The 26,111-nt window shown below is 48.5% G+C and overlaps 2 protein-coding genes and 1 long non-coding RNA gene across 3 annotated transcripts in view; all 3 read right to left on the reverse strand.

Annotated features, from left to right (window-relative positions):
* The window catches only part of LOC146445062 (uncharacterized), a 31,348-nt gene extending 31,234 nt beyond the window's left edge, over positions 1-114 (reverse strand). Inside the window, exon 1 of the long non-coding RNA XR_014853504.1 lies at positions 3-114. This is a non-coding gene — a long non-coding RNA (uncharacterized LOC146445062). The remainder of the gene's footprint in view (positions 1-2) is intronic.
* Positions 115-3,166: 3,052 nt separating this feature from the next.
* The window catches only part of CAPN5 (calpain 5), a 49,653-nt gene continuing 26,708 nt past the window's right edge, over positions 3,167-26,111 (reverse strand). The window contains exons 3-13 of the mRNA XM_085066824.1: positions 23,595-23,726; positions 14,952-15,160; positions 14,322-14,514; positions 13,572-13,765; positions 13,222-13,299; positions 12,476-12,671; positions 10,981-11,103; positions 10,106-10,302; positions 9,532-9,653; positions 6,772-6,908; positions 3,167-6,454 (exon numbers count right to left, since the gene is read on the reverse strand). Of these exons, the coding sequence (XP_084922950.1) occupies positions 6,272-6,454; positions 6,772-6,908; positions 9,532-9,653; positions 10,106-10,302; positions 10,981-11,103; positions 12,476-12,671; positions 13,222-13,299; positions 13,572-13,765; positions 14,322-14,514; positions 14,952-15,160; positions 23,595-23,726 (1,764 nt within the window). The 3' untranslated portion in view covers positions 3,167-6,271. The remainder of the gene's footprint in view (positions 6,455-6,771; positions 6,909-9,531; positions 9,654-10,105; positions 10,303-10,980; positions 11,104-12,475; positions 12,672-13,221; positions 13,300-13,571; positions 13,766-14,321; positions 14,515-14,951; positions 15,161-23,594; positions 23,727-26,111) is intronic.
* Positions 18,586-23,211, reverse strand: OMP (olfactory marker protein). The gene has a single exon (XM_085066841.1). It carries the CDS (start codon positions 20,371-20,373, stop codon positions 19,894-19,896), a length of 480 nt encoding a protein of 159 aa, XP_084922967.1. The 5' UTR covers positions 20,374-23,211; the 3' UTR covers positions 18,586-19,893.

Here is a 26,111-nt window from a genome sequence, read left to right on the forward strand (position 1 = left end):
ACCTCAGCGGGGCATGGCCAGGGACGGCGGCGAGGACTGGGCACTGGTGCCCGGCGCGGAGCCGTGCTGCCTCCAGCAGCGAGCGAGGGCAGCGCCTGCCCGGGCTGAGCCTCTTAGCGAGGGAGGAGCCGGGCTACAGCCAGCCCCTGGCGTGGGTGTGGGTGTGGTGTGGGTGTGAGTGGTGTGAGTGTGTGGGTGTGAGTGGTGTGAGTGTGTGTGTGCTACCTCCTGCCCGGGAACAGCAAGCGCCGCGCTCCCGCAGCATCCCCACTCTCCAAAGATGTGTCCCCTGCACCCCTGGAGTCTGTCCCAGATCACGGCATCGTTAAATCATAGAATGGCCAGCGGTGGAAGGGACTTTAAACATCATCCAGTTCCTCCCCCCTGCCATGGGCAGGAACACCTTCCTCTAGTTCAGGTTGCTCAAAGCCCTATCCAGCCTGGCCTTGAACACTTCCAGGGATGGGACATCCACAGCTTCTCTTGGCAAACAACCTGTTCCTGTGCTTCACCATGCTCACAGTAAAAAATCTATTCCTAGTATTCAATCTGAATCTCCCTTAAGTTTAAAACCATACCCCCTTTTCCTGTCACTATCAGTTCGTGTAAAATGCCTTCATGGCACCCATGAAGATCCCTGCTACTCGTTAAGCTGCAGTTTGAAGTCTTCATTGTGCAGAGCCCTCATGGATTCTTGGGCAAAAGGGTGGCTGGAAGGGTTCTTCTGCCATGTGCAAAGAGGTCTCTGGGCTGTGCAAGGGACTGTATTGAGGTCCTGTGGGGTGAGGCCAGGAGCTGACAGGTGTCCTGGTTTGAATGAACCAGCCTTGTGCATTTGGAAATGTGAAAACTGGGACAGGAAAACACTTGAGGACCAGGAAAGTCAGAGCTGAGGTTTTGCCTAGAAGCCTAACTCTGACCTGGTGACTCCCTGCCCAAATCTGGGCCAGTGTCTTTTTTCCTTCCTGCTGAGAAAGATAGGGTTGGATTTTAATTGTGCTATGAAACACTACTGAAGTTTCTTACTTAGGTATAAAGCTTGTCATTTTAGCTAGTGAAAGGTGCAAAATACACCTCTTTATTTGCAGTGTTATCATAAAAGTTGTTTCTAAGCTCCACTTTGGAATGAGGTGGCCGGAAATCCTCCTGGGGACCCGGATGAATGCATTTTTTTTTGTGATACTTCAGAAGTAAGAAGCAGAAAGAGGGAGCCTCCTTGCTTCAAAGCCAGCCAGGAACTCTGCTCAAAATGTAGAAGTCACAGCACAGTCAGCTGGTCCCTTCCCCAGCCCCTGCTGCTGCCCAGCCCTCAGCAGTGAACGGCTGACCTTAAGCCCAAGACAGACGATTTGTGAGCACCTGGGGCCATGCCCAGTTTCACTCCAGCCCTCCTCACTGTGTCCATGTAGTTGGTGTGGGTGTGAGGGCAGATCCTGGCTGTGCCTGGGCTTTGCTCTGCACTGCATCCGATGTGCCTGGAAAGGGTCCAGGCTTGGGCAGTCTTTCCTTGAGCCCAACATGGCCCATGGGTGTGTGGAAAGGCAGTGAGGGAGGCTCTGCCAGGAACACAGGGCTGGACATTCTCCCTGACTGCACCACTGGGGTGGAGGTGGGATTTGAAGAGTGCAAGGAGCCTTCAGCCAGCTGCTCAGGACAGACTCCAATGGCCATTCTCTGGGCTATTGGCCAAGGATGTGGTAGCACCTGAGCAGTTCTGAGGGACAGGCAATGAAGCCATCCTATTGCTAAAGGCGCTTCTACCTCTGTAGCCTTTCCTGCTGGAAATCCCTCATCCATTTGAGCAGCAGGAGGCTCATATAGGAGGGAATTCTTACAGGCATTGAGGTGGGAAGATGGTGGCTAGAGAGGATCCAGCTGCAAGAAGAAATATTTCAGCATCAGTTTTCAGCCATAGGATGGATGTCTGTTCCTCCACAAAGATGCTCTTTCAGGTCAAAGGCAGACTCTGAACTGCCAGTTTATCACAGAATCATATAATAATGGAATGGTTTGGATTGGAAGGGACCTTAAAGATCATCTAGTTCCTGCCATGGGCAGGACACCTTCCACTAGACCAGGTTGCTAAAAGCCCCATCCAGAGGGCTGGGACATCCACAACTTCTCTGGGCAACCTGTACCTGTGCCTCACCACACTCACAGTAAAGAATTTCTTCCAGATATTTTGTCTAACCCCACCCTCTTTCCCTTTAAAGCCATTCCCCACTTGTTCTATCAAAATATGCCCTTACAAGAAGCTCTTTAAAAAGTCCCCTATGAAAACTAAATTTAATGTTTGTGAGCAGAAATCCCTGTCAAATGGCCATGCTGGAGGGATGAGGAGACACTGCAGGACCCTGGGTGAGCCTGGAGTGGGTCCTGCCTGGACCTCTGCACTACTCTATTAGGTGCTGCTGGTCTTCAAACACGCACAATCTCCCCACATCTCCACACTGGCATGCTGGGGTGGAGGCAGAGTAGGATGCTCATTCTCTCTATTATCTGGTGACACATTTTTTCCCAGAGGATGATCCCAGGAGCTGGAGGGTCTGGGAAGGCACCCCCACCTCACAGTAAAAGGGCTTTTCCCAGATGTCTGCTCCAGGCTCTTGAGGGTGGGCTGCAGAAGCACACAACTCCTTCATGAGCACAGGCAGCTGGTGGAGGGAAGCTGAGATGGAAGCAAGATCCCAGTGTTAGTGCTTTGGTGTGTTACAGCAGCAAGACTGGAGACTCACATGGGCAGGGCCAGCTTTTCAAATCCTCCTCATGTGCATTCTGCAGGTTTGTTCTCCCAGGAAAAGCCACTCAAACCCCACTTCCTCCTTCTACTTTGCCTATAAACTCTCCCCTCCTTTTATTTTTTTGGCACTCTGCAGTGCTCTTTTCCAAGTTGGGTGAGGCTCAAAATACCAAGTTCCCTGCACTGTGATGACTCTGGGGCATAGGATGCAAAGGTTTATAGTCAGAGGAGGTTACCCATCCCCTCCATGGATTTTCTCAGTGCATGTGAAAGCCTCATGCAGATCACCTTGCCTCAGTCTCAAAGTCCACAGAGAAAATAATTTGAATGGAGTTTGATGACTCGAGGAAATTCAAAGGCTCTGCAGAGCCACCTTGTGCCCATCAAAAGCATTCTGGAAGAACACAGCAGTTCAAAGGCAAGGAGTCTGAATAAAATATACACAATTTATTTATTTATAGGAGGTTTACAGCTGTACAATGTTGGCTTTCTGCTTGGACCACTCTCTGATCTTGTGCAGCACGACACGTCAGTGCCTTTGGAGATGAAGAAAAGTCACAGCCTGTTTTAACAGGCAGATGTCAAAAAGAAATGGATTCCACAGAGTGTAATGCCAGGCTGCTTGCAACCATTGAAATGATTAACAAAAGAAATGTGAAATAAATCAGACACATGTCCTACCCCACTCATGAGGGACTGGAAAGGGCTTATCAGACCTGCCCTCCTCTCAGAAAAAAAAAAAAAATCCGGAATATTTCTGTTTACTTCATTCAAAGAGAAAAGGCATCCACAACAGGAATGGCATTTCAGTAACTCCCCTCCCTCATCTGCTCTACAAATAAGACAAAAGGAAGGGTAAAAAACATAATTTTTGTTATCCCATTGGAAATGTAGGGGAAGAAGGCTTCTGCTCTAACTTTTCCAAAGCCTTCTTTTTTTATTTTTTTAAAAAAAGGACAAATATTATTGATATTAAGACAATTTGGTCCTGATATAGAGTGATTTTTTTTTAAGAAGCTATTAAAAAGCTGCCTTTCCTCTCTTAATGGCTTGATTCTCTGTAGGAAGGAAGGCAGCTGCCCATAGGCACCAGGGCACCACAGCTCCTTGGTGAGCTTTGGCACTGCTCCTTGGGGATCACGGTGCCACTTGGCACATGGCAGGGCACTCCTGGCCAAACAGCTCTCCTTTGCTGAAGCTATCTTGACTTCCCAAGAAAACAAGGCTAATGCAGACAGGCTGGATACCTCCATCTGCTGATGAGGGTACAAAGCTCCTCTCATGCTCCTGCAATGCCAAATAGCTCATCCCCCTGCCAGGTGAGGTATCTTTGGGCATCCCTCTCACATATCACTCTGAACATAAGCCTGCAAGATCTTCTCCTAAGACCCAAATCGTACCTTCCAGCCCCACAATCCTGCTTCTGTTTATTTTCAGTGATGAGACTCATAAACAAAGCTAAGATAAAATCAAAATATCTCTGCATCCGTCTTCCCAAATTTGCTTTGACCTTGGGATCAAAAAGTTGCTTTACCTAACTAGGAGCATTTAAGTCAATTTTGCAAGATGCTGAACTAAACTTGGTCCCGGTGATGGCACCTGGAGTTGCAGGGTGCTCAGTCCAAGCCAGGAATAACTGAGATCTCAAAAGAGCATCATGGGGATCACTGCTTGCCTTTAAGTCCTGAAAATCAAGACTAGAGAACATAAGAAATCTGGTAAAAAGCCAACTCATAACGTCAGGAGGTAGACTGAAGATGAGGAAAGGGGAAAAGCAGCCAGCAAAAATCAATGCAGTTGCACCATCTGCTTCTGGTTGCAGCAAGAACTGAGCTAGCAGGAACTGGGACTTTGGGGAACACTTCAGCATGTTTCAGACTTAGCAGACCTTTAAGGACTTTAAAAAAAACCCAAACAGACTTGCAGGACAAACATGGGTGTTTAGTAGGACAAGCAGAAATCCTTTCCTATGGCAAAAGAAGGCTTTCCTGTTCACTTTTCTTGCAGGAAAAGGATTCTACTCAGGCCAAAATTTACCAAGATTCAAAGATTTTATCATATGTATTAATTTCCACTTGCATGCGGGTGACTGCAAAATATTTGCTTGTTAGAAAATCTGAGAGAAAAATCCCTTAACTTGCACCACTTTGAAAGCACATGAATAAAAAAACCCAAGCAACAGGAGAAAAAAATGTTTTGAAACCTGTCCTAATCAGCTGCTGAAAGGCCAGACAACGGGTTGTTGTTTGGCTTATCTGGGATGGTTTATAAGAAGCTGGACTCTGCCACCCAGTGGAATAAGGAAGATTAACCCAGTTTTCATGGAAATCAGGAGCAGACTGTGGCCCTAGACACGTCCCCAAGGATGCATTTGGGTTGTGCTTGTGAGACTGGCTCTAGGATGATGCAACTCATGCTCCACAATGGGAGACTGGAAATTAATTAAAGATGGACACTGGTATGAATTAAATATTCCCAGCATTTTCAGGCTGCACTGGGAGCAGTGCTCCTCTAGTACAAGCTAAAATCCCACTATTTTTTAAAAGAATTTGAGAAAGCGAGGCACTGAGAAATGATGCACTGTAGGCAGCAGTACAGATGGAGCCCATGGAGTGAAGCTCCCCATCCCCTGAACTTGACACTTTGGCCTTCAGAGGAACCAATCTTCTCTTACTTAAACACTGAACTGCCCCAGCAGACAACCCACCCCAGCTCCTGGGGTGAGCTCTTGGGATGGGGCTGGCATGGAGACATGGAGACAGCAGGCACCACAGGAGTTCAGGAGGCACACACAGCAGCCGAGCCCAGACTGATTCAGAAATCTGACCCCAGAGATCAGTTATCCCACCCACAGTATCTTTGTATACTTCAGGGTTGCATGGGGTTGAACAAGACTTGGGTGGAGACATCTTGTCCCCGAAATGATGGAGCCTTTGGTCTTGTTGCCTCTGTGGATTTGGGATGCCTTGGTGCATTTTCCTTGCAGCTGCAGTATGCAAACCCATACTCAAAAAACATCCAACGGGCCCCACTCTGTTTTTCAACTTCCCCTTGGCTGTGGTGCCTCCACAGATAAGCAATTACATGGCAATTTCAAGGGAGACAACTCCATGCACACTACTCTTAACCCAAGCAGACACACTGAAGATGCACTGAAGCAGCTGGTGGGACCGTAGTGGCCACCTGTGTGTGTGGTGGCACGTGTGAGTGCCAGCCTGTGTAAACAAACAGCCCCAGGCCATCCTGCTCTGGCTGTCAGGACACACAGCATGCCCACAGTGATCCCACAAAGCACGTGGCAGCCAGGGGGGCTGCAGAGGACGTCAGCAGAAGGATCATTGTGGTTCCCCCAAAAAAGGCACCATTTTTTAACATTGAAAACACAAGATTGGCTCCTTGGAGTGGAATGCATGCATGGTTCATATACACTTTGCAGATGGTAGGTAGGCTCTGTGTGTCTATATGTATATATGTATATGTGTGCATGTTTATATTCACATATGTGGCACCAGAAGAGTCGTCCTTGAGTACTCAGACATTAGTAAGGATATTACTGCTGAGCAGCATCACAGCAATGGTTCCAGGGAGATCGTTTGACCTCCTGTTCCCCCTGTCCTGGAGGTGCAGCGTGTGCACCGACTGCCGGTCACTGGGATCACCCGTGAGCGCCACTTGGCCCAAGAACTCGTCACTTATCAAGTTGTGGTTCCAGATCTGTGGAAACAAAACAGGCATGAGGGCAGCTCCTGCAGGGATGCAGCCAACCTTCATGAACTGGAGAGGAGGGGTTACTGGGGACGTGCCCTGAGCTGAAGCCAGGGAGGTGGTGAGGTGTGGGACTGTCACTCTGGAATTGAGAGGGGAGAAGGACATGTCTTTACCAGATGTCACCATGCTGATGAGAAATTGAGCTGCATTAACTAATGCTCAGCCTGGGGAACATATCTGCTGTGGACAGAGTGAGGAAAGGGAAGGGGGTCCATGTGACAGAGGGTCTCCATCCCTCAGCCTGCTGCTTGCCTGCCAGGTACCTGAACAATGATGGGTTGTCCTGGCTTCTTGCGGTAGAAGAGCCCTTTCACATCGAATTCTGGTGATACTGTGTTCTTCTTCACTGGAGAGCGAACCTTTTGCCCTTCACACTTGATGATCACGTAAGGGTCAGCTCCTGAGGAGAGAAAAGGGAATTTTTGTTTTGTTGTAGCTTCTGTAATTCCTTAGAGTCCTTTTCCAGGGGTGCCATGTGGTACTTTGCCTCCATATCCCACCAGAGGAGATGGGCATCTGCCAAAACATTTATCACACCCCTGATGATGCCCATGGAGCTTGGCTGTTTGGCTCAGGTTTAATTCTACTGGGTGCCATTGTCCCTGGGCAGCAGGTGCTGATGGACTGCTAGAAAGTTGAGGAAGGGTCTGGATGGAGCTCAGGTCTGATAAGGAGCAGCTGAAGGAGCTGGGGGGGCTCAGCCTGGAGAAAAGGAGGCTCAGGGGGGACCTTCTCAAACTCTACAGCTGCCTGAATGGAGGATGTCATGAGGTAGGGGTTGGTCTCTTCTCCCAGGAAACAAGCAACAGGACGAGAAGAAAGGGCCTCAAATTGCACCAGGGGAGGTTTAGACTGGATATTAGGAAAAACTTATTCATCAAAAGGGTTGTCAAGCACTGGAACAGGCTGCCCAGGGCAGTGGTAGAGTGACCATCCCTGGAGGGATTTAGAAGATGTGTAGATGTGGAAGTTGGGAACAAGATTTAGTGGTGGCCTTGGCAGTGCTGGGTTAAGGGTTGGACTTGATGATCTTAGAGTGCTTTTCCAACTGAGACAATTTTATGATTGTACGAAATGGCACCTCTCTTGTCCCCATATTCTACAGAAATGTTTCTTCATCACTACAAATCCTCCTGAACATTGAGGTAAATCTTCCATGGAAGATGCCATCCTACTCAACCCTCCTTTCAGGATTTGCTCTCCTAGAGGCAGGCAGAAATAAAACCATGGAGAAGAGGCTCACACAAGGAAATACCAGATGGAGGATAAAGTTACCAAGTTCACATACTACCAGACCACAGCTGGATGGTACCTGAGCTTCCAGGAGAAGGAAAGAATCCCTCATTAGTGAATGCTTTCATCTTGCAAACAAGTGCTTGTTTTGGGAATTTCAGTAGAGAAAGAGCTATTTCTATGGAAATTTAAATGCCAGAATGCATTTTCTTACCGTGAGTTTTAATGGCTGTGGTGGAAACACAGACCAGTTGGATGAGTGTTCTTGTCCAAGGGAAATGTGGAAATGAGGAGGAATAAATCAGCCCCTTCTGAGGGCCAGGGATTTTGACTGCTACACTATCTCTTTGCTAGCTTTCTGTTCGCAAGGACCTGGCTCCTCTGGTGAGATACAGCTGCTAGATTTCACAGCTGTTTTTCCAAATTACCTTATCTTTTGGGATGTCCCATTAAATTCTCATATTCCATCAGCCAGAGCCAAATTCCTATCTGTTAATCACTGTTTCCAAAGTAGTGTGAAAGGCCTGGGCTGGGATGTGTGAGAGATGCCATTGCACTGGAAAACACCACACACACTGTTGGTGGTGGGAGCTGAACAGATGGAAAACAGCTGGAAGAAAGCAATTCCCAAGGGTTTTTCATGAAAAAAATGTTTTATGACTCCAGAATCCACATGTCTTGTCTGAACAAAGATAAACCTCCTTGTTTCTGTGAACAGTTCAGAGACCTTTGGCTACAGATTTCCTTGCATTGCTACAGATATACTGACCTGTTGTGAATAACCCAAGAAAAAAACACCTGCCCAGGGTGAAATTCCCTCCCCAAACACCAGACAGGGTAGAAGAACCCCCTTTGTGGCATGTGATAAATAAGCCCATCAGACTAGTCCTTGCTTAGAAAAGATCCTGCTCATTACTTTCAGGGATAGAGCGACAGGCAGCCCTGATAGTAATTCTTGGGTTAAAAAAAATATTATTTGAATTGGGTTTTATTTAGATTTTTTAAGTTTTCAATTTTTGTATTTTAAATTTGGCTTGAATGTGTTTGGCTAAATCTTGCCACAATCACCACATGTCCTTGACTCAGGAAATGGGGAAGAAAGGCTAGAATCTGATCTATTTCCATGGTGGAAAGATATTTGGTTCTCTAATCGCAACCTCTAGACTTTTCATCCCAACTTTAGCAATCTCCCAGTACAAACCATCACTACCACTGGGTTTTTTGGTCCAGATGCTCCAGGCAGACAGAACATGGGGCTCTTGCCATGAGCCTCTGTGTGGCTGCAGGACACAGGGAAGTATGGTTCCATGCAAAAAAGTGACGGATGCCAGAATTTATCTAGATCCATGCCATTCCAAAGTGAGCTAAATTTGACACACCCTCTAGTGATACGACATTTATCCAGCCTCCAGTGATGAATGCTACACATTAGGCTGTTTCTCTGTTCTTCTTACTTAAAAGCCTTTAAATAAAATTCCTGACTTTTATAGCGGCTCATACTTGGGTTGTTACAGGACCACTGCTAAGGGCTTTGGAGAAGTTTTGGGAGGATCTCAGACAACAGCCTAACTATAACAGCTCAGGTCATGTCCACTGCAAGAAGTGAGTCTGATTCTCCATGAACTTTCTCCTCCTCTGGTGTCTGAATGAGGCATGTTCACTGAAAAAAATATCTGAGGACGTAAATCCCAGCAATGTCCCACTTCATTAACCATATCCCACTTTTCCCACTGAAGATGCCACCTCCCAACTCCGCTGGGGCCAGAAAACAGACAGGGAAAGACCAGTACCTCCTTGGGAGTCCTGATTCTTGAGCCCAGCTGCAGCAAGGACATGGATCTGGGATACTACTTGTGGGTAGCCACACATGCCACTCCAGCAGGTGTGTGGCGGCTCATCCAATGTCAGTTCTCTGCAAAGAAAAACATGTGGCCTTTGAGAGGTGCCCAGTCTAACCCCAAAGAGTTTGCTCTGGCACAATGAAGGACTCTACAGGCCATTCACTTAAGAGCTGGACTCAATGATCGTTGCATGATCCTTAGGGATCCCTTCCAACAATATTCTGTGATGTTGTGACAATGTACTGTCCACTTTCAGGCTCTGATCCCCACCCCAATCTTGTCAGCCTGGGTTTGGGATGCTCTCCCTTATCATGCTTAGAAGCAGAGTGGGAGCTTCTTTGCATGTCTGTGGAAAAACCTGTAAAGATGTCCTGTCTCTTGACCACCCTTAACAGAAAGCCAAACAGCAGCTGCAGGCAAAGCTATGACTGATCAGGAAAACCACAAATCAAAAGCACAGGGCTGTAGCCAAAGAGCCAGTTTGGAGACATCACTTCTCCCCACCACTTCTCGTGCTCCTTACCGGCAATCTGAAGGCACGTCTGTGAAAATCCTGAGAAGGAACTCGCCTTCATGACCAGGGTCAAAAGTGGTGGGGATGATGACGTAGCGGCCTTCCTTCAGGTCTGTCCTCAGGAAGACGCTGCGGGAGTTGATGTAGATGGAGCTGGCCACCTTCTGCTGCAGGGTGTGCATCCGGTAGTTCCTGTTCAGCTCCACCTGGGCAGAGACCACAGTGGGATGGTCAGTGGATTGCCACTGGCTGAAAACGTACTGGTATCCACCATGGGAGGGAAAAGACTGCAAGGATTGAGTCCACAGTGCCAGGAGACCTGGAGTTAAGAGAACCAGCAAAACAGTCCCAGCTGTGCTGGGTGGAAAACAAAGTGTGGACATGGCTTTCCCAACTCTTTTGGCTCAGGGACTCATCTCTTGCATCCCAGCTTAACACTGGGGACCCAGCAGACAACACACAAGGATTAATCTAACAGATTTCAACATTTGGAGAGAAACGACTAATCATTGCTTTTAGCAAGAACTATACAGAATCATAGAATGGTTTGGGTTGGAAGGGACTTTCAAGATCATCTAGTTTCAATCCCCTGTCATGGGCAGGGACACCTTCCACTAGAATAGATTACTCAAAGCTACATCCATCCTGGCCTTGAACATTCCTAGGGATGGAGTATCCCAAATTCTCTGGGCAACCTGTTGTCCATGCTGTCCCCTCTGATATCCCTCTTCATCTCTAGAGGAAGGCAGGCTGTGCTGATGGCACCCCAGAAGCACCCAGATAATGCTCAAATGAATGATATGGTCACACAGGACTGATGTACCACTCCACCACTAAAAAATTGATGGTGGCATTCAGGCCAACATGCAGGAACCCCAGCCTACCTTATGGATATCAAATCCTATGGCCAAGTTCTCTCCTTTGCCCTCTTTGCGACTGGTCCTTTTGGGCTTCTGCTGGATGGAGATCAGCACTTCATCTTCTGCCTTCTTCACATCAAACACATACTAGAAGCAAAGGAAGGAAGGTAAGGGAGATTTTTATTAATACAGGGTTTTTATTAATGCCCAGGATCCCTGGGCATGGGTGGGGTGTATTTAACAGATTGAACATCAGTTTCTCCCCATCCATATCCATGCAGGGACAGCCTGATTTCAGTACCCACACTGAGAGCCCATACCCCCTCCTCCTGGGAATTGACATCAACTTGTCAAGCCAGGGACCTTTTTGGCTCATCTTAGAGAAATACTGTGAAATCCAGTCTTTGAATTGCCCAGCAGAATCCAAGCAGTCTAGATGTAGTCTTACACCAGAGACTTTCACCCCTTGCAGACTATCAGAAGTCCTCCTATAAGGCATGGAAGGAAGAACTGATGCTCACAGAGACCTAAGATAAAGGCTAATACAGAGCTGGAAGCTGGAAATTACCCTCCCACATCCTTGGTGACAACTCCTGGAATGGACCAGACCATCCTTCATCTCCTTCTCAGATGAAGGATTCACAAAGACCTGGCTTGTGATACTGAGAATCCCACTTCAGAGCAGGACAAGACAATCGTAGAATCATTTATGTTGGAAAAGACCTCTAAGATTATCCAGTCCAACTATTCAGTCCAACCCTTAACCCAGCACTGTCAAGTCCACCACTAAACCATGTCCACAAGTGCCACATCCACATGCCTTTTGAACATTTCCATAAATGGTAATTTCACCATGGCCCTGGGCAGCCTCTTTCTAAAGTTTCCACCCTTCCAGTGAAGCAGTTTTCCCTAATATTCAATCTCAACCTTCCCTGGCACAACTTGAGGCCATTTGCTCTTGTCCTACCATTTGCTATCTGGGAGAAGAGACTGACTCCCACCTGGATACAATCTCCTTTCAGACAGTTGTTGAGAGCCACAGGTCCTCCTGAGCCTCCTTTCCCTCAGAAAAGTTTGTTCCAGGAGATGAACTTCAAGCTAGAAGGAAATGGCCCTGTGGGCTACACCTGTCCTGGTCAATTTAACAGTGCCAAAAGTTGGGCAAAAAAGCTGGAATTTGACCATTCAGCCATCCAGATTGTTGGAAATTACTCCTGGCCCTGTTTGACTGGAACCAGCCAACACTGCTACCCTGTGGCACAGTTTGTTTTCTACTTGTGCCAAGATGCTCTACACCAAACACTTGGATGCAGTCTCCCTGATAAGAGAGATAAGGTTAATAGAGTTGGCCTGGATGCTGGTCATGCTGTGCCAGGGTGCTCAGCCAGAGAATGGTCATAGGCACAAATAATCTAATAGAGGTCTGATAGCCATTTCACCCTTCTAGGTCCTTGTAGGAGAGTTAAACACCTGGAAGCACATGTGAAGGCTCCAGAAGGCCCTCTGCCCCATTACTCACTTGGGGGTTCTGAAGAAAGGTGTCCTTGTGGTTGATGCAGCCTCCAGAGCGGTTCTTCAAGGGGTCACTGCTTCTGGTCCATGCTCCATGCAGCACTGCCTCCTCCCAGGTCTTGTGGATGCTCAGGTAGGAGGTGTTGATCAGGCGGCACTTGATGATGTCCGTAAAGTACTTGCAGAAATCTTCGAAGGTCATCCTGAGTCAGGAAAGGGCAGAACTGGGTTATGCTGCTTCATTCCCTGGAAAAGTACACTGCAGAGATTTTCTTGATCCCCTGTTAGACAGTGTGGGTTGTCTCTGATGGCTGATGAATAACAAAGTTGTTCATCAAATACCTTCAAAAGAGATGGAGGTACCTTTCTCTATGCCTGCAGTAAATACTTCTTGAGTTTAAACAACAGATCTCTGTGGTTTGGGGTGGGAGAAGCAGCACAGGGGCCCTTTAGCCACACAAGGGTAAATGTACTGAAATGTTCCTGGTGAGCCTGTGAAGTTCAGTACATTTATGACAGGCTCTCAGTACCCTGGTGAAATGGTTTAGCCCCAGAGTGATACAGAGCAGCTTGCAATCCCAGAATTGTGGCCATCCAAAGCTAACACCTGTGGAGGGGGCTTCACTACAGATCCTACAGCTTAGAAGGCTGTTTTCTCTGGATTGCTGTGTGCATGGAAATGACACACATGCTCCATGGGGTGGGAGGATGCTGTGGGAATGGCCTGTGGTGACAACCCCCGGAGGGACTCACCAGAACTCTCCATCATCTTCCACCGTCATTCCCATCTTCTCTCTCTCACTTTTACTCACTTTCTGCCACTCTTCAGAGCTGAGGGAAGAGAACAGGATCATTGCTCAGAGGTAAGGGACACACAAGAATTTGAGGCTCAGGAACTGTAAAAAGCCAGTCCCCATGCTGCTCTGGTTAGGTGATCTTCCAAACACGGGGGAAGTGCAGCATGGATTGGAACTTCAGCTTCCTTCCTGACCAGCGGAGTTGAATCCAGCCTGGCAAGGTTTTATTTGGCCAGCACAATCCCAGGCCTATCCATAAAGACAAAAACAACTTCCCACTGAAAAAAGCTGTCCATCCCAACTCACGTGTCACTCCAAGGGCCGTTCCACTCCCGCTCGCCCCAGGGGTTGCGCATGCGGATCATGTCCAGCTTCTCTGACTTGAAGAAGGACAGCAGGCTGTGGCCCAGGCGGACCTTCCGCACGTCCGTCACGGCGTACGCGTGGCCCTTCACCAGTCCACAGGCCAGGCGAGCCTCCATGTCAGCTGCCGAGGTGGCCTGGCAGGGGACACAGACAGTGCTCAGACCAGGGGGATGTGACCGCCTTTTGGGGCTGGGAAAGAAAGGAACTCAGATTTCCCTGCAGGTTTCTTTTAACCAAAAAAAGTAGCATCAATAGGCAGGGAGAGAGCCAGTTGGCACATGTCTCAGATGCCACTTTATGTGCTGGATCCCTCCTTTTCTTCATCTGCCTCATGAGGTCTCTGAGCTCTCACACTGCCAGGCAATAAAGCTCATCCTGTTGGTTATACTGGGAGGTCTGGCAACCAGCATTTGTAGAGACATCCAGATGCAGACACCAAAACGTCTTTCTCTGGAGTGGATCCCTCCTAGCATTTAAAGGGCACTGGGATGAATCTGGGCTCTTGGCCATAGCAAGGAGGAGTAAAGAAGGTTGGCATTCAGGGTTCACTCCTTTTGCCATCATCAAGAAGTCGGAACCCTTGGCCACAATTTATCTGATGTAATTTAGAAGTTTTTGACTGTGTAGGACAGCTGCATCCTAAAACACTTATTCCCATGGGACTGTGAGCATACTGGTGATGTTGCTTACCTTGATGGAGCAGCTGATGAGGCCTCCCCTGTTGTGCACCTTCAACACTCGCTCAAAGAGGAGGTTTCGCTTGGCTTCATCAGCAATGTAGTCCCCTTCGGTCAGGTCGATGGGTTCAGAGACCCCACCAGTAAAATCCACCAGGGCATCAGCTGTGTTGCCTCCATCCAGGGCCTCGTAACAGCCTGACAGCCTGAAAGAGTGTGACAGGGATGGCACTAAGGGTCTGAGACAATTCTTGGGGCAGCCTCGGGAACGGAGGTTTGCAGTTAAACTTCATGTGGCAGAGGACAGTAAACTAGGGTGAAAAAACAGGACTCACATTCCTTGCAGCACTCTTGCAGCCATAGGATCAAAGTAAAAGAAACTTGAAATCTCTAGAATAGGTGTTACTTAAAGCAACATTGAAGGGTATTTTGCTTTGAGGGTAAATAATGGCTAGAGAAGGCTTTTTTCCTTAGTTTTTGTCTGTATGAGTTATGTACTACTCCTCCACAGGAAAGATGTTATGTTCTACTCCTCCACAGGAAAGATGTTGGTTCCACTGCTGCAAACCAGCTGTTGAATGAATAGAGAGGAAAAACAGAGTGCTCAGGTCCCACTTCATCCTACAACTGCCTGGGTACCTACTTGGCATACGCTTTCTCCACCAAGGCACACCAGAACTCATTCCTGGAGTTGGAGTGGCAGTAGATGAGCTGATTGTGGAGCGTGGGCAGGCGGTCATCGATCACCACATCCAGCCACTGACCAAAACGCCAGAACTGGAAGTGGAAGATCCCCACGTAGCTCTCAGGTTTCTCAGGGTTCCACTCCTGCTCCTTCCAGTCTGGGATTACCTGTAAGAGAGGAGGCATATGCATCTGAATTATTCCTTTTTTTCCTGGGACTGGCTCTCATCCTGGAACCAATGCAGACAATATCAAAGACAAGGAATAATATGAGGGGCAGACTTGCTTACAACCTGCTGGGGCCAGATTTTGGACCTGGTTCTGCTAATGGAGACTAGATTAACATGTACTGGAATAGCTTAGACTTCACTGGCCCTTGGAGGATGGAGTCAAAGACCCTTGTCCTCTTTTTTATAGCCCTACACTGGACATGTGCTGCCATCTACTTCTGTAGATAGGCTATTGGAGCAGAAAAGTTCTTTTTCTAACCAAGAATAGTTCTTTTTCTAACCAAGGGTGGTTGTTTTTATGACCACTTTTTTTTTGGTTTTTAGTGTCAGTAGGGCACCACTAACAAAGGGCACCTTCTTTGATTATCCTACTTAATTCTGGTGTGACTCGACTGGACCAAGAACAAGTGGTGTATTTATCTACCTGGTGCAAATGAACAGGCAGCAGATACTCTGTGTGCACCTAGTCTGTTAAATAAAAGTGGGAAAAGCAGGATCCTCATTCCCTCAAGGTCTTATTGCTTCCTGTCAAGAGCTACCAGCTTGCTCATCCAAGCAAACACAGGGAGGTGACTAGATGAAAGAAGGAGAAGAAGGCCTGAGTTGAAAGAAACCCTAGAGCAGCTGAGGGGTGTGAGGAGACACAGGTTTGGTGTCAGGGCCAGCAGGAGAGGCACAAGGAAAGGATAACTGCCAAAGTCCATAGCCCTTCATGGCTGGAGGCACCACCAGCTTTGTCTTGGATGGAAAATTCACCCAACAGCTGGGACAGAAATGAGCACAGCCAGGCACAGATGCTACACCTAGGGGGATCTGCACTTTATTTAGAACCAGGACACAGCAAGGAACTACCCCACCAGAGTTTAGCTTTTGTAGAGGGTGAAGGCAATGTGGTTTTACTGCATGGCCAGGGCAGGCTGTGAGGCCAGGTGTACTTGATTGACAAATACTGACTTATTCAGCAGCAGTAATATGACTGAATGTCCACACCCCTGCTTCTTCACTTACCTGCTCCCAAAGGAGGTGACAGAAAACGCAGAAAACCCAAGGTGCCCAAGCGAGCATGTCTTATGTTCCAACACAACAAATAATTGCTGTCTTGTGGAGAGCTGGAAGTGTTGGGGTGGGATACTACATTGCATGCAAAGAGACTCTTCAGAAAGTCACAGGACATGGTGAAACCACCTTTACTGTGCTTTGGGCCTTTGTCCAGCTGACAGATTTTTTTTTGGTTTTTTTTTTACGTCTGCTGTCACAAAGCAGGAACTGGGCAGAGAGAATTCTCTCTGAAGAGCCTCCTGACTCCTTAGCTACCAGCAGTGATCCAGCCCAGGGCTCTTATTGCTCCTGCACTGAAATATTAATGATGCCATCAACCCTGCAAGCTCACTGGCACTCTTGAGTTGTCTGGATCAATAGAAGCAGAGCAGACAAGGCCATGAAAAAGAGCCACGTTTAGAGGGTTTGATGTTTTATAGGAGTGCTAACAACAATGTCCCAGAGCCCTCCCTGGAGACTGCCAGAAAAAGGTCAGATGGCCCTCCATCAGTGCCCATTGATTCCCTCCTGACTGGAGCTCATCCTAATGAATTGTCATAGAGGACCATCGTGATAATCAACTCACTATTAATGTGGGCTCAGAAATGATCCCAGCAGTGATTAAAGGCAGCCTGTCAGCCAGAGCTGGTAGTGGCAGCTTCCAGCTGGCTGGGGCTGAGGCTTGCTCTTACTGTCAGTGGTGGCAGGGCACACAGGTCCCCACCATCCTCCTCCATCCCTTCACAGCTCTGGGAGTACCCTCCACCACTGAAGGCAGCAAAAGCTTTCATCCAGAGCAGGGTCCAGGAGCAAGGACTGGTTGTATTTCTACACTGACCCAAGAGGAAATGAGAGGAGTCTGATCTCCAGGGGTGTTCCCTGCTGTAGACTGTGCCATGGACCACCCATCTCAGGATCCCAGCATCCTGGACTCCCCTTGGTTGTGTGACACTGGGGCAGTGGAGACCACATCTTCTCCTTCACCCAACTGTGCTGCTTTTACCTCAGGGGCTCACAAAATCTGGAGCTGCAACACCGTTTAGTGTGACAAATTTACAGTGAAAAGGGTTCAGAGACAGGTAAATTGGGAGTCCAGAAACACCAGGTTTGCCTCCCTGAGCTGATTTAGGGCTTTTTTCAATTTTCTTAAGAGTGGCTAATTAAGAAAAAAGGCATCTGTGACCCTGGAAAAAATGTCCCTGATTAGAAGGAGAAATTGGTACATGCCAAGTTCTCCAAGCCTTCTGCTGGGAACTTGCCAGCTCAGGATGAGGAGAGAGACACCTGCTGTACCAATCTGCTGCTGTACAAAACTGTGATGAAATTCCCCTGGGAGATGGGACAGGGTGGTGTATCTGAAAGCCTTTATGGGATGCTGAAACTGCATAGGGATAGTTTCAGTGACTGGTAAAAAGAGGCTCATCTTCCCTGCAGCAGAGAGAGGTCAAACTGTCCCCCTCTCCCCTCTCCCCAGCTCTGAACGCAGCAAAGATCAAGATGAGAATCATTTCCCCTTCTATGCTGAGCTTCAAATCCCTTCCCAAATCACACAAAACTGCTCAACACTCCATGAAGCCTTTCACACCAAGAGAGAGGAAGGTAAATGCTCATTTTACATTTTACAGGAAATAAAAAAGTCCTTGAAGAAACCAATAGTGAGTTGAAATTTGGGGGATGCTGCTTTATTGCATGCAGGATTAGAGCAGCTTCCAAAGGGAGCATCAAGAAGACACAAACAGCCTCAGTCCTTATGGGGAATCTGTTGTCTAGGCTTTTATTTACTGTGGTACATCAAAATTCAGTGAGATATCTGCAGCAAGAACCCTACCCCAGCAATGTAACAATGGCATATTGTGAGATTTGGCATGCAAAAATCCCTTTGGGTGCTGCCAGTGGCTCCTGTTATTTGGTCTAAAGTGGTTTCTAGTCAGGAACTTTGCTCTGGGATGTACAAGGAGGAGTCTTCTACGGGAAAGTCTGCCAGGACCCTAAGGTGGGTTTGGCCAAGCAGGGATGCATCCACTTTTCTCTCTACTCACCAAATCCAGCATTTCTTGTGCTCTAAACAAAGACATCAACTTCTCCAGCAAAGCCCATGGCATGGCTGTAGGATTTGGTGGTTGCTGAGCTTTGATTGTGGACAAGGCTCAGAGCTCCCACCATCTCTCCAGCTACATCTTCCTGCTGGCTTTCTCCTCTCTGCCTGGCAGAATTTGTGCACATCATTTCATACACTGTTGTTGGGCTGGGGAGGGCACAGGGTCTGCATCTCTGGAGGCTTTGAAGAAGATGTTGGACTCTTTATGGGCTGAGCTGCACAAGTCAGCAGGGCAGAGGTTCAAAGTCACCTTGCCCTGGCTTTCCCATCACTGCTCCCTCGTTACTCAGCTTGGGAAGATGTCAGGTCACACCTTGAGGAGTACTCACACACATTTGAGTGCAATCTGAGCAAAGGACCAACTTCAAAAACACTTAACTCTTTCAAGGGACTTTTCTATCTGTGTGTCTCAAGAGGCTTCATTAAAGTACTCCACTTTTTGGTGGAGGAAAAGGAAACATCCAAAGTTAGTGCTTTATTCGCAGTCATGGGGCAAGCTGGGCACAAAACACTCCTGTTCCAATACTTATAAATGTACCACTCCCCTCTGCTCCCATGGTCACCCAGACACCATTCCCTGTGTTGTAGAGGGCAGGAGACACTGCTTTTCAGGGACAGAAGCAGGAGGCTCCTGCTCTGTCATTTGCAAAGTGCTCTGCAGGCTCACTGCTCTCTATAGACACTTCAGAGTAAATATTTTCATGGGTGCCTTAAGGACAGAACAAAGCACAAATTAGCTCTGCTGCAGGGGACTCATTTCTGGCTCAGACCTACAGCCTGCTCTGAGCTGCTGGCTCTGCTCACACACACACATCTGCTCCAACTCATCCAGGACCAACAAACTACACCTTTTCACCAGCAAGAAATGGTGGCAGTGGATGGAAAAGGCTGGTCCAACCTCCCCATTAGTGCAGTGGGTTTGCAATCTGCAGAATACAGTGTGTTCAAATGTACTTCAGCTTCACAGCAAGGTGGATTCTCCATGGGATTGGTCTTCAGAGACTCCAAGCAGCCACAACAGCAGCACAAGGCACCAGAGCCTGCAAGCACTCAGCACCTTGCAAGGAGAGGAACTCCATCACAAACAACCCCTCCCTTTTCAGTGGAAGGATGGAAACTGGAAAGCAGGGCTGTCTCCAGGGGTCTCTGCTGTTTTCTAGTATGGCAATTACTTTTTTTTTTTTCTGAGGGTTTTTGGTATGCAGCTGCTACCAGTGAGAGGACTTAGGGCAGCCTCGTATTTCCAAGCCAGCGAGACCCTGCGTGAATCCCTGATGAATTTACAAGCACAGTCTTATACTCCAGGCAAATGCAGCAGAAGTTCATGGTCCCCTTCTCCCCATCATTCAGACAGAGGGCAGCACATTTGGGGAATCTTTCACAGGGCTGAGGGGCTCCAGAAGCACTGAGCTGTTGTCTGCTTTACTACAGTGCCGTCTCTCATTAAAAAAAAAAAAAAGATAGCTGTAAAAACTGAACTAAGAACTGAACTCAAAAAAGCATAGCTGGAGCGAGAAAAGCTGAGCAAGAGGGGATCAGGCTTTGAAAACAATGGAGCCTTTCAGCTGAGCTGGTTCAAGGCCACCAGCGAAAGTGAGGAGGAAATACATCACCTTACGGATCTGGGCTAATTCCGCTATCCGCTCCCCAAACTCCTGGGCATCTGCCTCATTGCACTCCACCTCCGTGGCCCCTGGCTTCTTCCAGAAGATGCCCACCGGCTCCAGCAGCTGCCTATTCATCAGGTGGGTGAGATCAGGAGTCCAGTGCTGGGAGGTGCCAGTCACCATGACCTTCCCAGGTCTCTCCAGCTGCATGTCCCAGCGGAGGAAGCGCAGTTCGTGCTGCTGGATGAAATCCACTCGGTAGATGTGCTCATTGGGATGCAGCAGCTTCTCACCATCCTGGGGCCTCATGTTTTTCTGGTGCAGGCTCTGGAATCGCAGCCGCATGCGCTGGGTGAGCTGCTCATCGCAGATGAAGGGCAGTTCCAGCATCCCTGCCTCAGCTGCCATCACCTGGGCTGCTCCTCTCCTCTGTCCTCAACAATGTGTGGCTCCCAGACAGGACACACAGTGAGGAAGATCTGACAGGCCCCTGGAGCTCGTGTTCCTTCCCCACAGTCCCAGCAGTGCTAGGCAACCTGGGCCTGTGACGCAGACCACCTCTGGGGCTTCCCCTGGGCGCCCTCCTGACTTGTTTGCAGATTTAGAACTGCTGGTGCTGCTGTGCACAATAATCTATAGGGAAGGGATGTCTGGTGTCAGCCTCCCTGGCAACTTCCCTGACAACCACAGCTCGTTATCCCAAAACAAAGACATGCAGCCAGAGATGCCACCTTGGCAGGGATGAGTGGCAGTGGCCTTCTCTGAGTGTAGGTCCATGGGATAATTCAGGCTGGAATGAGACCCTGGAGGAATCTGGTCCAACCTACTGCTCAAAGCAGGACTTACTTCAGGGTTAAATTATGTTGCTTGGGGCTTCATCCAGTCCATCTTTGAGGTCCCCCAGCCTCTCTGGACCCTGCTCCAGTGTCTGACTGTGCTCATGCTGAAGACAAGATGGAGCTTGTGCTGCTGTCCTTTGTCCTGACTGTGCATCCCCAGCAAGAGCCTGGCTTCATCTTGTCCACACTCCCCTATCCAGGCTGGATGGGGCTCTGAGCAACAAGGGCTAGTGGAAGGTGTCCCTGCCCATGGCAGAGGGGTTGGAACTGGATGATCTTTGAAGGTCCCTTCCAACCCAAACCATTCTATGATTTCATGGTTAAGTAGCTGCACACAGCAATAATCTCCCCTTTCACCTTCTCTCCTCCTGGATGCACAAACCCACTTTCCTCCAGACCATTTTGGTGGCCTCCATCAGGTTGTGCCATCCAGGAAAGACCACGAGGGTCGCAAAGGACGAACTATTCATAACTCAATGAATAGCAAACTGCCAGGACCTTCATGTCCTTTTCTGGATGGCACAGCTGGCAAGAGTCAGACTCCACACTGCTCCTGCAGCAGCAAGTTGGCACCAGCATCCTGGCATGGTTTTTCTCCCATTTTGATGCCTCAGTTTCTTTTAATAAAAGCTAGACATATCTGAAGGGTCACAGAAATGGTGTTATAGAGCCAGATCACACCTAGAGCCATGAAGGGTCAGCCAAGACTTGGGAATTTTGAAAACAGCTCTGAACTGAATTCCAGTACCCCATTCCCACTCAGTGGCTCACACCACACAGGCATAATAGGAAGTAGGGACATGGAGATAGCAAGGTGGAAGAAAATGTTTGAATAAAATAACCTCCTGGGATACACAGGGATGTGCTAGCCTGCCTTATTTTCTTGAAGGTATTCCCCCCACCCCACACTTGAGAGACAGTTTCACTGTGTGAAATGGAGCAAGGAACATGCAGAGCTTATGTTACATCCTGGTGCACACCAGGAATACATTTTCTAGTAGCAGGGGGAGACCCAGGCCAAGATTCCTGGACTAATATTTCAGAGATACTAAAGCCTGCATCAGCATCTTTCAGCTCTTTCCAGACCCCAAATAGAGACATTTTAGTGTCCCGCAATGTTATACAACAATTGCATATGTAACCACAAGAAGGACCAAGGGGCCCATTATTTCTGTCTCTGAGATTTTCAGCAAGGAAGAAATTCTTAACTGTGAGGGTGGTAAGGCATGGAACAGGTTGCTCAGGATGCCCCTGCCCTGGAAGTATTGAAGGTAAGGCTGGATGGGGGCTTTGAGCAACCTGGTCTAGTGGAAGGTGTCCCTGCCCATGGCAGGGGGTTTGGAACTAAATGGTCATTAAGGTCCCTTCCAACCTATATAATTCTATAAATCAAACCTTTCTGAAAGAAAAGAGGGGCAACTGAAAAAAAGCCTCAGAGAGTTAAGGCAATGGAAAATGAGAAGTCACAAACATTCACAGCTAAATTGCCAAGGGAGGAAAAGCAATGCCCTGGCAAACTAAATAATGGAGTGTCCAAAGGGACCCAGCCTCTGTTTGGTTGGCATTTTCCAGGGCAGAGCAGGAAGTGAATGGGGAGGAAGACAACTTGCCCACTCACCCTTGGGGGATGTTGATGGTGAGGAACAAGCTAAACAACCCTGTACATCACCCTTGTAATGAGAGCCTCAGCAGTCACCACAGCCACCACGGGAGGAAGCCTTATTGCTTATCCAGAAGGCAACAACATCTATCCTATTCACGTATAAAGGAAAACCTTGATTTTAACAGAAAATGGGGATGCTGCAAGAAATCCCTGAGCTTGGTGTTCCTGCTCACCACTGGGTCAGCAAAGACTGGAAGAACCACAGCACACAGAGCAGATGTTGAGGTGTGGGGTGGAGGAAACCATCCCAGGCCCGTGGCTATGGGAGGCTGTGGGTGAAGCAGGTGGTGCTGTCTGCACACTCTGGCTGCCTTTTGCAGTAAAATCTGGGAAAAGTTGCTTGCAGCTTGCTGGTCTCTTGCCCTATGATGGCACACACCTGTACCAGAGTCTGAAGTCCCCCTGCCTTGGCTTTCAAGGCCTGACATATTGCACAGCTGAGGACATGGTGGAAATGGGCACAGACTGTCCAGGGATGTGGCACTGAGCACCTCCTTCCCCCTGTGCCTCTCTGCTTGTTCCCCAGCCTGCAGTCCCTTGCTCTGGTGCAGCTCCTTGGTGGCTTTCTGGCCCACAACACATTCCCTCCAGACCCCACACCTGAAGGAACACTGCTCCAGGGTGCAATCCAGCCATGGGACATGCCAGGGAATGGATGCTGTGGGGAAGCAGTGACTTGGGAGAGATACTAACACCCTGAAATCAACCTACCTGCCCCAGCATGAGCTATCTCACTGTCAAGGTGGAAACACACTAAACAGCCAGAGACAGGACACCATGGGAACTAGCAAAATGGGGCCAAATGCTGCAGCTGAGCATCCTGAGTTTTGTTCTTGCTAATTTTCAGATTATTTTGGAATACAAGGGGCCAAATTTGGGATCTGAAAAACAGGATGGGATTTGATCTGCTTGGTTAAGGAGAAACTGGCCAAGGGTTTGGCTGTAGTGTGGTGACTGCAGTCATGACTAATTCCATTTGAAAGACAGTCCTTTAAGGGAGGTTTTTGTACAATAACAGCTTTTCAGAGCATGAGGCATCCCTGAGAACCAGTTTTTGTCCTGGACAAACACAATATAAACCAAAGATGTTGAAGACAGGCTCTCCCCTGGCATGGGGAACCACTTACCTTCTGCCACAGAGACTCCCGGGATGCCAGAGAGGAGCAGGCAGCCACAAACCAGCAGTTCCCGACCTGGCCCTGGTGTAAATCATGGGAGCTGATCCCATCCACAAAGAGACGTGGGTCATTGCAGATTTCCTGTGGGACAGGAGAAAAACAGACACTGGGTAAGCGAGCAGACAGGGAAATCAGGAGCAAGGCTTCTTGGCAAAGGAAAGTCATGTCCTCTCTTCCTCAGACTCCCCATAAACCTGACCTGCAGCTTTCTGCTGGCCTTGCTCCTCATGTTGGTGGCAGAAGGACCCTGTCCTGCCTTCTGCTCTCACTAGGACATGGGCAGCATCACTAGACCTACTCCCTATTCTGTCCCAGCACCTGTGCAGCTTTGTTATAATTATGCCTGCTGATAATAGTATGCTTTCACACCATTAGAGCTCTTCTAAGTCTCCTCTTTCAGATGCCTCTGCTCCGTGACTGTTTTACAAAGGGTGAGGGATCTGTCCTTCCAGGTCCCAGAACAGCAGATGAAAAAAATTTGGTGAGCCAAAAGCTTTGTAGCTGGGCCAGGAGGATTAAACACTTATTCTGCCACCCAAACCAGGATTGTGGGCTGTGCACAGATACCATGAATGGAGAAGCTTGGGTAGGAGGCAGCTGGGAGGTGGGCTCAGCCCTCCAACCACACACCAAGACCATCAGTTTGTCACTGCCAAGCTGCCCTCCCTGCTTCCCACTCCCAATTAAAGCCTGGCCAAGAAACCACTTAAATAATAGAGGATGTTGAGCAAGCTTCAGGTGATACACTGCTTTTTTTTTAAATGTATTTTCTCCCGATCAGTCCAGTTTGTAAGGTCATGTCCAGCTGGAGGCTAAGAGCAGATAGGACAGACAAAGCTGAAAGAACCTTCTCCCCTTTGTTATTACATTTAATTTGAAGAGGAAAAAGGAAAAGATTATCCTTCTTCCCCCACACATCCCAGTTTTTAGGCTGGTTGTACCCAAAATAATATGGCTCCCTCCCAAACTTTGTGTGTGAGGACTTGTATTGTCTCTACCCATAGAATCATGGAAGGGTTTGGGTTGGAAGGGACCCTAAAGATCATCTAGTTCCAACCCTTGCACTCCAGGCAGAGCCCCCACCCACTAGATTAGGTTGCCTAGGGCCCCAGCACAGGGAGAAAAAGGAATCATAAGCACCTCCTGCTATTCCCATCTAGCCCAGCCACACCAAATACCTCAAGAACAACCTGACACAAACCGGCCAGGATCAGACCCAAGGAAAAGGACTAATTCCCGAATGCTGATGCTGCAGGATGTTGGGATGAGCGCTAGGGGGAGGCAAGCTGACACCGTCAAAGGCAGGAGCCACCTGTGCCTCTCAGCATCGCTGAGCACAGGGATGGGAGAGGAGCAGTGGGGTTCAGCTCCTGTTTCACACCACCGGGGAAGCACCCGGCAGCTGGGGATGTGTCTGCAAGGTCAGCTCTTTGTGATCCTGCTCTGGCGGGCAGAGGCACCTTCTTTATCCCACCTGAGGACCACAGCTGCACCTTCTGCCCTTGCGGGGAATCTTCAGATTAGGATAAAGGATATTGATATTACAGAGACAGGTGAGAACACAAAATCATGAGAAACACAGAGCCACAGAATGGTTTGGGTTGGCAGGGATCTTTTAAAAGTCATCTAGTCCAACACCCTGAAATAAGTGGGGACATGTTCAACTGGATCAGGTTGCTCAGAGCCCAGTCCAACCTGACCTTGAATGTTTCCTAGGGATGGGACATCAATCACCTCTCTGGGCAACCTGTGCCAGTGTCTGACCACCCTCATTGTAAAAACTCCTTCCTTATAGGTAGTCTAAATCAACCCTCCTTCAGTTTAAAGCCACTAATCCTTGTCTGATCACAACAGGCCCTGCTAAAAAGTTTGTCCCCATCTTTCTTACAAGCCCCTTTCAAGCACTGAGAGGCTGCAGAGTGGTCTGCCCTAAAGTGCAGAGCAGGGCTACCAGGCTTCTCTGCAGAAGGACAACACACCACGCTCAAACCCTGGGACTGAGCTCGGTCCCAGCGGACTCCCAGTGATCCTAAGCACAGAATCACCAAATCAATTTGGTTATAAGGAATTTCGGGGTATTACCCAGTCCTCACCCCCTAATCAAAGCAGGGTCAGCTACAGTAGTTTGCTCAGGACTGTGTTCAGTCAGGTTTTGAATAACTCCAGGAATGGAGGCTTTGCAACTTCTCTGGGAAGCCTGTGCCAGTTTTTGGACCACCCTCACGGTAAGAAATCTTTTCTCATGCTTAAATGGAATTTCTTGATTTTCAATTTGTACACATTGTCTCCTGTACTGTCACTGGGCACCACTGAGAAGTCTGGCTCTGTCTCCTTCATTCCTGGCTATCCAGTATTTATAGACATCATTAAGATCCCCCTGAGCCTTCCCTTCTCCAGAGTGAAGAATCACAGAATCGTTAAGAAGACCTTAGAGAAGACCTCTAAGGTCATGGAAATGAGCCATTA

The sequence above is a fragment of the Lichenostomus cassidix genome, chromosome 1, assembly GCF_008360975.1.
Source record: "Lichenostomus cassidix isolate B80296 chromosome 1, HeHo_3.0, whole genome shotgun sequence".
NCBI lineage: Eukaryota > Metazoa > Chordata > Aves > Passeriformes > Meliphagidae > Lichenostomus > Lichenostomus cassidix.

Coding starts and splice junctions, on each gene's coding strand:
- OMP (XM_085066841.1), bottom strand. CDS start 20,373: ATGGCAGCTGAGGCAGGGATGCTGGAACTGCCCTTCATCTGCGATGAG.